Source organism: Toxotes jaculatrix, chromosome 18, assembly GCF_017976425.1.
Source record: "Toxotes jaculatrix isolate fToxJac2 chromosome 18, fToxJac2.pri, whole genome shotgun sequence".
In the NCBI taxonomy this organism is placed as follows: Eukaryota; Metazoa; Chordata; class Actinopteri; family Toxotidae; genus Toxotes; species Toxotes jaculatrix.
This window is the reverse complement of record NC_054411.1, coordinates 15,748,415-15,759,102: the sequence shown is the minus strand read 5'-3', so window position 1 is coordinate 15,759,102 and position 10,688 is coordinate 15,748,415. Positions and strand designations below refer to the sequence as shown.

The window sequence follows — 10,688 nt, the reverse complement described above, 5'->3', positions numbered from 1 at the left end:
TCTTCAGGCTTTATCTGCATACTAAAGACTAAAGAGACCAAACCAACAGTGTTCAGGGTATATATAACAATGATTAAAATATGAGGGGGTCACCACTTCCTCCCCAAGTTTCATAATAATGAGGTTAAATGCAAATTTATTAAAGACTATTCACCATGTGAGCACAATATCAGCTGGTGTATTTAAGATATTAACGCTATATTTTGACAAAGGGCCTCTTGACAACACTGAATTAATGTGTGTGTAAATAGGCAACTGTTTGCTAATTGCATTTACAACTTGTTGTATTGCCCCCAAGCAGCCACAAAAAAGTCTATTAATGCAGGTTTAAGATTATATCACAATGCAGGATCCACTTTAAGGCACTTAACATTTCGGTTTGCATCATGCTTTTGTGGTGCGTTCAATCACAGCAATGTACAGTTAATCAAATTACCACATTCCCACAGAGTGATTGACTGAAACCGGAGGCTTAAGGGCTCCTGAAGGTTTGAGGCAGTTAGCGGGGCTGCTAATACAGCCTTTAGCATGAGTTATGACACTGTGTGAAGACTGCACACAGGGTCTCTGGAGGACAGTGCACTATAAGGTGTTTGCTTTATTTTTAATATAACCATGTGTATAAATGAAATTCAAATGCAGGCTCTTCAGTGCTCTGTGTAAGTAATCTTCAACATCAAAATCTTATTATGGTCAAAATTTTCACCTATTTTAAGAAATTATTGTAAAATTATATCTGGGATAAACCAAGATAACATTTTCTAGTTTCAGTAGTTGTAACGCAGAGTGATACCCCAGTAAATACTAACTCTTCTCACTGAAACTAAAATGCCACAGTGCAACAAGAACAAAAGGCACCTATATCATACATCAACATGGAATTTATTTTCATTTTAGTTTCAGATGAATGTTTCACATCTTATACAAAATCATTAGAAAATGCCTCACAACTCCAAAGTCCCATGGCTAATCCTTGTTTAGCGGCTTCAGACACGAAGGATTAATGAGGAATCATGCAGCATCCTGGACCAGCTGATGAGACTCAGCCTGAGCTCCTGATCAGTCAAATTATAATCCACAGTTTACTCCATGGCCCTGCATTCACTATCCCAGATAGTCTTGAAGTCATAACCTGACAATATGGTACAGTGATATCTTGCCACATCGAGTTATGTACAGAGTAGAGATACAGCAGGATGAGGAGTAAGAGGAGGCTGTCATTCAAGACCTATCGCTGACAGCTTCCTGCCTTTCTCAAACTGATCTGCTGCCTGATCATCACCACCCAAATATCTTTGATGAATGACACAGTATCACATCAACACCACCATGCATGTTTTCATACGCATGACACATCGTTGGTTATGATTGGTTATGTAGATTTAAAAAAGATCATTAATACCAGAGTTTAAAATCAACCAATGACTGCAGGCCTGGGGGGGGGATGTGGGGGTGGGGGTGGGCAGCGGGAAGGTCCACTGAGCCTCTGTTTGGATGAGGTAAAAGTGAGCGGGGACAAGTGGAGGCTGATAACTCTGTTTTGCCAATGTACATGCTCAGCAAACACACACACACAAATGAGGTCTCAGCATGAGCACACAAACACACACTCTTACTCGCAAACACCTCTGCCTCATGCCAAAAGCTTCCAATTCATTCTTTTAAGGGTAAACTCGACTGGTGCCACACTCTTCGCGGGACAGTGTGTGACCGTAAGTGAGAGGAAGGGGTTAGAAAAGATAGTACACACCCTCGGATTAAGATCCGACAACTGAAAATAGATTTTATTAAGCCAATGCAAAGAGATCCCCCTCTCAGACAGAAGAAACCATGACACTGGGGCAGAGAGGCACTTACACAATCACTTTCATTTTACACAGTGCTTGCGTCTGTGTGTGTGTGTCTTAAGTGGAGACACAGCTACATGTTTGTTTGTTTTTTTTTTGTTTTTTTCGATCAAATGTCCAATACGCACACACGCAGATACTCGTTTTCACATTGGAGCATGTTTTTAGCGGTTGGCACATGTACATGCAAAGCTTCAGTTTGGCCTGCGCAGACGAAACTGAGGGGAAAGGAAGCGGAGGAGGGAAAGAAAAAGACAGACATGGATGTGAACAGACAAACGCACAGACAGACAGGCTCTTGAACGCTCTGAGCGTTTAAAATACACCCCCCCCCCCCCTCGTCTTTGATCCTGCCCCTGCCCCCCTTGTGTCACATGTTCATAGCAGCACCAGAGGAGCCCTCTGATTGGTGGGTACAGCTGTTCGAAAAGTCAGTCAGTTTCAAGGATGAGTGGCGGTTGCTCGTTCTCTTCCTCTAAGCGCAAGTCATTGAGGTCATCTTCAAGGCCTGCTCCTCCCACAGCGCCCTGCTCTTCACAATAACCTAAGAGTCAAATATCAATTTAAGTAAGTAAGTAAGTAAGTAAATAAAAACTGGGTATGACTTACATTCTGTAACAAAGTCAAATGTCACAATGGCCTGCCCAAAACTACTGCAACTTAATGGCCGATGACAACCTGCAATTTGATCCTTACCCTAAGATAAGTATGAAAGCATTTATCACTGATCTTCTGTCTCAGCATGATGACAGGAAAAACCCCAAAATACAAAAATGCTTTATTTTTACTTTTTCTAATTTCCTTATAATTTCCCAGAAAGTTTCCCAGAAATCACTGTACAATCATTTGTTACCAAATATAAATGAGAAAGAGACAAAACGTAAAGAGCAAAAATACTTCAAATCGAATTTTCCTTTCAGGGAAATTCCTGTAAAAATCATTAACTGCTTAGAAAGTCGACACAACTAAACTTAATAATAACCATAAATATAAATAACCATCTTAGATTTTAATTAGTGCAAAATCACAAAAAGCTCTGGAGAGAACTATGAAAAAACAAAACAAAAAAAAAACAAAAACCAGACATACATATTTGTGTGACTTACCTTTAGTGACAGCAGCACTGTAGGTTTGGGCCACAAGTGGGCGGTCATGTGGGCCCTGCTCAAGGATCTCGTTGGGTGGTTCAGCACTGCCATCTAACCTGAGGTTAACAACAAGCACAGGGTCAGTAACAGAAACTCTCTGTGTGACTGTCTGTCAAAGCTGTTACTCTACATTTGTCGCATTCACTCTGCATTAACTTTGTGTGTCTGTGTGTCTGTGTGTGACCTGTGCTGCTTCATAAGTGTGCATTCCCCTCCTTCTTGTGGATCCAGGTTATACAGATACAGGTAACCATCAGCCGCTGCAACCAACAACCTGGGAATCTTCTGAATCCTGATTTGAAACAATAAGAAAAAAATAAAAGTTAATTTGTTAAAATAAAAAAGTTTAAATAATTGCTGTCACAGGTGATTAATAAGTTTTTCATCTTTAAAAAATGAATCAATATCAAATCAACCTTAGCCATCAGATGTTAATTACAAACACAATGCAAAATGAGTTAAAGGAGCTACACAAATTTTCATGATTTGTCTAAGTATGTAAATGTGTCCCAGACAGCAGACTAGTACTCACACAGCTAAGGCGCAGATGTTCTTGTGTCCACAGAAGGGCAGACGGACGGTGGCGAAGGCTCGCCCCTGCGTGAACATCTCCGTGACCTGGGAAGGCAGGTAGGTGGTGGACGCCATCAGGACCTTGCCCAGATAACCTCCCCAAGTGGTGGGTTCCTCCGCAGGCCTGCACCCAAACACACACACACTCAGAATTTGAGAAATCTGTGTTTCTCTGTAACATGAAGCAAAGGTAAATTGGTAGGAAAACTCGGCCCTGCTGCCTCAAAAGTCTTTTAACATCTGGTGTAAAAAGACAGAGACAAGGAGATACGTACACATACTTCTCCTTCTGTGTTTCTAATTTGAAGATGTGGACTGTCTCTGTGTTGCTGGAGGCTGACAGGTACAGGCCTTCCATACTGAACGCCAATGAACAAATGCTCACACACCTAAGATATGAAGCACAGAAACAGAAACATACTTTGAAGCAGGTGAATGCATAAGCATACAGTGCATACAAACACCTGTGCAGACACAGTTACAGAATCACGTTCTCATTGTTTCATTTCTGAAAAACAAAAACTAGTGAGACAATCATCAGATCTGTTCTACCTCTTGACTCCTCGCCGAAATTCAAAGAGCTTCTGTCCCTCTGGGATTGAGAAGACACGAATAACTGTGCCCTGGGAGGAAGTGAAAGAAACAAGATATACAGAGGATGACGACACTTGAAAAAGGAAGCAACAACAAGGATCCGTGTTTAGTCAGGCGGAAAACAAAAGTCACACACAGAAAACAGGCCAGTGTACTGCACCCACAGTAACTGTCCTACCTTCTCTGAGGCTGTGGCCAGTTTGGTTCCACTGGCATCGAAAGCCAGAGCCGCTAATGGGCTGTCGTGGGCTGGAATCATATTAGCCGCTCGCTGGAAAACAAATACACACACTAGTTAGAGTTCTGCTGCTTCAGGGAGATAAATCAAATAACAATGATCAGCTTTGACCGATGATAGCAAACGCTAAAGAGAACAGTCTTAATGAACACAATTTAGCTTTGGATCCTTTCCAACATGAAACACAATAGACACTATACAATACAATAAGCAGCAGAAACAATGCCTCAGCTACACATGCAAGTGTTTGAGTACCATGGCAGAAGGCTGTTGAGTAATGAGATAAGAACTAAGGAGGAAAAAACGTGTCAAAAGATTAAATATAAGGGCTTTATTAAAGAAAGATACTACAAGGTTGAGGGCTTTACTGTGCATGTGTTCACCTACCAGGTTCACTGTGTCAAACACTTGAACTTCTCCTATCGTCGCACTGCCTGGGTACGCCAGGTAACAGTTGTCATTGCTGATGGAAAGGGCACACAATCCTGGGCAAATGTGTACACAAACAGAAACTAATTAAAAGAGAAGAATAGATAAACAGATCACAGCAGAACCACATTTATATAATACAGAAACTGAAACTAAATAAATGAATTGAGTCCACTGTTAGACGGCAATAACAATAATACTTAATAACAGTTCTGCCAGCATCAGTTTTCTTCTCTGTGCATGCTACAGAGCTTTGTTAGCAGTGACAGATTTCAGCCTTTAGGGCAGCAGCAGCAGCCAGAATAGACAGGATGATGAACAGCCTGGAAAACATCACAGTGAACTAGAAATAATCTGAGAAAAATGATAGAGAAACCAAAAACCTGAGGGAACATCAGGTTTCACTATGAGCACATACTGTAGAGGGGAAAACCTCTTCCCTAGTGTTTCAAACTATTTTCGGCCTTTGACCACTTCACTGTTGTATACCACGTACCATACTATGTTGAGATAATAACTATCATTCTGCAGACTCACCTGAGGGGTTGGGCGGAGTCTCTCTGATGGTGTGCAGCACTTTCATGTCTCGGATGTTGTGAATGTAGAGCGACTCCTCAAGACACACTATCAGCCTCTGTAGAGGAACGACAAAACATCAACAACCTCACAACCAAAGCCAAACACAGCTTAGACATTAGACTGCACTGATTTATTAGCCACCTTTGACATTACAAGATGAACTGGTTGTTTCTTCGCCCTCGTCTCCCCCTACCTGTCTGTTGAGTTTGACAGCCAGTATGGTGTTGGAATAGGAGTAGTTGCAGATCTCAGTTCCCTTCTTGAAGTGACAGACTTTGAGCTTCCTGGGGGCCTTCAGGCTGACGATAGCCACCAGGCTGCTGGAGAACAGACGCTCCACAATACACACATCCTCCGTGTCCGCTGCAGAGACAAACACACGCACACACACACACACACAGACACAAAAATAATCACTTTACACCTCCCAGTGGCATCCTCTCATCTTTTTGTAAGCTCCCTTTCTGTGGTTGTTGTGGCAGTCATTTTTAACAGTAAAGGGAGTGAAATGATGAAAATGAAAAAACATGAAAGAAAAAAAAATCACATGATACTTAACAACATATTTAGGACAGTAAGCTGATCCCCTCAGGAAGACAATGACTGTTAACCACCAAGAGTGGCACCGCTTTAATCACTGTGTGAGTTTTGTTGTACCTGAACATATGATCAATGTTCCACTTGAGTCTGCTACTAATTGCTTTCCACTGTGTATTCAAACCTAACAGGATATCACGGGCACACAATAAGGATGCTGTAGAGATCATACTATAACTTATGTAAATCCAATCATCAGGAGGATGCTTAATGCTAAAATATGTGGGAAAAGTGTTGACAGACTTCATTAATATTTAAAGTAAAAGCAATCCTCTAATGGTACAGTAACTGCATTTAGTCTGGACAGCATGCATTAAACACAATAACATATACAAAAAAAATATGACTAAGCAATAATATTACAGAAAGGGGATACAGTTATCTGAGAACAAGAAGTTTTAAGACACAAGTATTTTGGACTGGGTCTGCTCACAATGTGGAGAATTTGCTCATGTGTAGAGGGGTTGAGCAGAGCTTGAAGAATACTTACTACATTCATATATCTGCTCCAATTTGTCCACAGAGGACAGGGAGAAAAACTTGTATCCTGATTTGGTGCCAACAGCTAAGGACCTACATGCATAAAAGAAACAGACACAACAGCAGCATTGATCAAGCACTGCACCAGCGAGATATCACACCCATACGCACACTGGCTACTGATAAAACTCAAGTCTCGTTATTTCAGCCCGCAGAGGCGATTCAAACCAGACACTAGAAGGATCAGCCTGTTTAATTTCAGTGGTCTCGACTGTCACTGGATGTACCACTCAGACTGTTACAGTGGTCACACGACTGGGGATGTTTTGCAATAGCACCAGGCCTCTGTGGGTTATGGTAGTCACCGGTAAATATAGCGGAACAAACCTCCATGCGTCACAAAGGCATATCAAAGTGTGTTTACTTAAGCCTGTCAATAAGAAAAACAGTGTCTCAGTTTGAGATATTTACAGAATTTACAGAACAGTCCTCCCACTTTAACGCCAGTCCTGAAAAATATCATCCGGCCAACGCTTGCTTCCGAACCAAACAAAATCACTCGGACTTCCGCTAAGTACACCTCCATTTCACACATTAATCATAAAAAAAATCACCTCTGCCACCCGAGAAGTTACATGACACCTAACCTACATGTGTATTGTGGCTAAAGTTAGCCTCGGACCACAAGACATCACGCTAGCTAACAAGCTATGCTTGTGACGGGTGAAATAAAACATATCCGGAGATTTGAAATAGCTAGCTAACATTAGTCTTGTCTCGATAGCCACTTCTAATGTGAGAAACCACATCCGTGCTTTTTCACATCGAGCCCTGTCACCCCGTGAGACGCCCAGACAAGTCCACACTGAGCTAGCTACCGTCAGCTAGCTTGACAGCACAGGCCATCGGATCCCCAGACACACTCCCCGGCCCTGCCTTACGTGTTGTCCTGGTTAAAGTTGGCGAAGAGGAGCTGGCTACCGCCAGCATCCCCACTTTGACTAGCCAAGTTCATGGGCTCGGCACCATCGACAAAGCTCCGGTAGAAATAGCAGCAGCACGGCTGGGATTATATCTGTGATGAGGACCAGAAGTGTGGAGCTTCACAGAGCCATCTCTTTTCCCTGGCCCTGCTGTAGTGATTGTTGTTGTTTTTCATAGAGGCTGTTGCTCCCCCCTACTGCGCATGCTCCGAGGACGCAGCGTGAGGCACTTTTAAAGAGGCAGGACAGTTTTTCTACGTGCGCAGTCCTGATGATAATAAACACAATGGATGTACAAGATGTATAACTGATCATAGTATTTCTGTTTCTGGAGTCTCTGTTTCCTGGTAGAGACAAAGAGCAGGAGCCAACATGGCTCTCCTGAAAACAATCCCTCTGTACAGTTACTATTCAAGAATTGATCCAACAGCACCCCCCACCGTCAATGTGTGCAAACAACATGGCTTATATAGTATATTATTAGATTATTATTACTGATTATTATTACAGATTATTATTACAGATATTGACTGCATTAAAGGACATGTTCACAATTTTTAAAGCCTGTCTTAAACAACAGTGAGGTACCTAAGAGAACACTGAGACTGTTCTGATCTTCATGCTTATGCTGGCCTTTAAAAGATCCCTTCCTAATACACTTTCAGTGTAAATGAGGGAAGTACGTACACCATTCAGCCACAACATTAAAACTGGTAACTGGTTTGTTGCTGATGGTGTATATACATATATGAAGTATACATGATGCTTGTATGAGGCTACAGATCTTCCCCTGTGTGTTTCCCCACACAGTTTTTGTTTGCGGAGCTGCAGTTGAGGAACAGAAAATGGAACAAAAATGGAATTTTGCTCTAAACCACTCCACAAAATATTGACTGAAACTTTGGAAGATATCCAGTTGATTTATCTGACACAGGCTGACGGAGACTCTTGATGGCTGCAGATAAACCTTGGAATGTTTTGTTGAATGTTTGCTTGTTGATTTGAGAAAGGATCTCTTCAGGGCCAGTATGAACAGCAAAAAGCAAAGTGAAAGCGAGCTATGCTCATATGGGCACCTGAGTGTTGGTTTAAGACAGACCTCAAAATGATTAACTTATGGTTTAATGTCTGAGCAGCATGCTACTGCTTAAGTTGGCCGAGGTGCGACTTGTTCTTAGCTATTTTTTTATACAAATAATTATTAATTTTTAAATACAAATAACAAAAATCCCTGCTTTTGAATGCACTGATATTCAGTTACACAAAGACTAATGACAGTTAAACAAGTTGGACTGAGTCAATTTGAAAATATTACTTGGTAAATATCATATCAACTTACGGAAATGGAAAGAGAAATTGCACCTATAAGACATGAACATGAACTAAAATCACACATGTGAAATCCACATTTATTTGTGTGGAATATAGGGGTGTGTATTCCACTATATATCAACCAATATATGATAAATACATGTATGCCTATGTAAATATTGTAATATTTGAACAAAACATATTTTTTGCCACATAATAACACATACGTTTTTTAAAAATATGTGTGAACATTTTATGTTAAATAAAAATGTATATCCGTATATGTAAAAGTTTATATATGTTGATGTACAGTACTGACCATCAAATTGTTGTCAGTTGCAAATAACTTGTATGGACTAAAAATGAACAAGTTCTATTCATTCATTTCAGCTGCACTGTCATTCAAGGGCCCCGTATTGATTATTTTGTGACTGTCTGTCTTTCCTCGTCAGCTGTCTTTAAAATAAGTGGGAGCTTGACAACTGATACGATAACGACTCTGGCGGCTGGAGCGACTTGATCTGAGGCGTGGGATAAGAACGAAACAGTGAGTGATGTGATGCATTGGCTCAGGCGTAATTTGGGATGTGAGTCACAGGCCTTGTCTGCGTGTCTTCGTTTCATTGCAGTTTCAGGTGTGTAAGTCTGAACATGTCACAGCACGATCGTGTCTGATACACATTATTCACTGGATTTATCAACATAAAGTTAAGAGGCGACCTATTGGGACAGACCCTGCAGACAGCTGCTGCTCATCCTGTGAGCGGATCTCACAAAACAAAAGAAGGATATAGAGTAGAAGCACTGTCACCTAGTTGGCACAACTGTTAAAAGGCAAAAAAAAACAAAGGCAACAAACCTGAGAAAACAAACTGCACTGAGAAATCAGTCCACCATGATGAACCTTTACCCTGATGTATGAGCTCCCTGTTTAAATTCATTTGTAGTACTTATCAACAAGTAAGTTGTATTTTATCAAATTCGAAAGTGAATTCTCTGAATGTCTGTGAAGGCTTTGGCACTGTCCCATTACTGTGTGTAGATAAACGGTTTTTGTTTACACACAAGTTATTGTGCAACCTCTTCCAAAGGGCATCATAGGTACATTTATTTTGAAAATTAACCTGTAAAATAACTACAGCGACTCCCTTCATGTGTCCACAAATGTGGAATTGTTATGTTAATCAAAGCATTTCAGTTTTTTGTTTGCGCCCATGTCGCTGTGATTCTGTGTCAGCTGTGTCCTTTGGAACAGTTCACTGTTTTCAGGGACTGAATGGCTGCCTCTCTACCAGAGGTCTGTCAGCGCAGGCAGAGGTCCAACACACTGTGTCCTGGCCTTTGGTTTACACAAGCCATAGCTTCCAAACAAACATGATGGACAGAGAGACAGAGGCAGAGAGGTTTGGGAAAGTGACTGCAAGGCTGAAAACCCAGTTTGAGAATTACTCATGAGCCAAATGTTCGTGTTTATTTTGATGATGATGGTAATGATGAGATGCTATGATGATAAACAGACAGCAACGAAACTCACCACAGAACCACAAATTTACTACACGTCCCAACAGGAATATTGAAGAAACGAAATGTTTTACATGTTTGGGTGTTTTAAGCATTTTGGATCCACTGACAACAAGGTGTTGTTTTAATGACAAAAAAAAAATGTGGACGTGTATAAAATGGCCTGATTTTAAAATCCAAGCTGATTCAATGAATCACAGAACAAAACAAACAAACAAACAAAACACACTGCTGCTATATTTAGGTTTATTATTTACCTGTACAAAGGTGCTTTTCTGGCCACTGTCACTGATATTTTGAATGTTATCTTTAAACACAGCCACAGAGGTAAATGTGTGACACGTTGGTTTGATGGAAGTGTGGAAACTCGTTTGGGTGTCTGTGTGTT

The 10,688-nt window shown here is 41.1% G+C and overlaps 1 protein-coding gene across 2 annotated transcripts; it reads right to left on the bottom strand.

The window, feature by feature from the left end:
* Positions 1-1,927: 1,927 nt before the first annotated feature.
* wipi2 (WD repeat domain, phosphoinositide interacting 2) lies at positions 1,928-7,649 on the bottom strand. 2 transcript variants are annotated; one of them, XM_041062701.1, is made up of 12 exons: positions 7,427-7,649; positions 6,496-6,578; positions 5,602-5,771; positions 5,367-5,463; positions 4,788-4,885; positions 4,341-4,433; positions 4,121-4,191; positions 3,844-3,957; positions 3,528-3,692; positions 3,180-3,287; positions 2,954-3,051; positions 1,928-2,391 (listed from the first exon to the last, which is right to left on the bottom strand). In XM_041062701.1, the coding sequence occupies exons 1-12, from the start codon at positions 7,498-7,500 to the stop codon at positions 2,279-2,281; spliced, it is 1,284 nt and encodes a 427-aa protein (XP_040918635.1). In that variant the 5' UTR covers positions 7,501-7,649; the 3' UTR covers positions 1,928-2,278. The 2 variants fall into 2 exon arrangements, with proteins under 2 accessions (XP_040918635.1, XP_040918636.1); XM_041062702.1 differs by having other exon boundaries at positions 3,850-3,957.
* Positions 7,650-10,688: the final 3,039 nt, after the last annotated feature.

What these genes read in the sequence shown, in the direction of transcription:
- wipi2 (XM_041062701.1), bottom strand. Translation starts at nt 7,500, where the DNA reads ATGAACTTGGCTAGTCAAAGTGGGGATGCTGGCGGTAGCCAGCTCCTC. An exon ending in CTGTCAAACTCAACAGACAG is followed by an intron (nt 5,464 to 5,601) that starts GTAGGGGGAGAC and finishes GTTCCTCTACAG; the next exon opens with AGGCTGATAGTGTGTCTTGA. An exon ending in ACACAGAAGGAGAAGTATGT is followed by an intron (nt 3,693 to 3,843) that starts GTACGTATCTCC and finishes GTTTGGGTGCAG; the next exon opens with GCCTGCGGAGGAACCCACCA.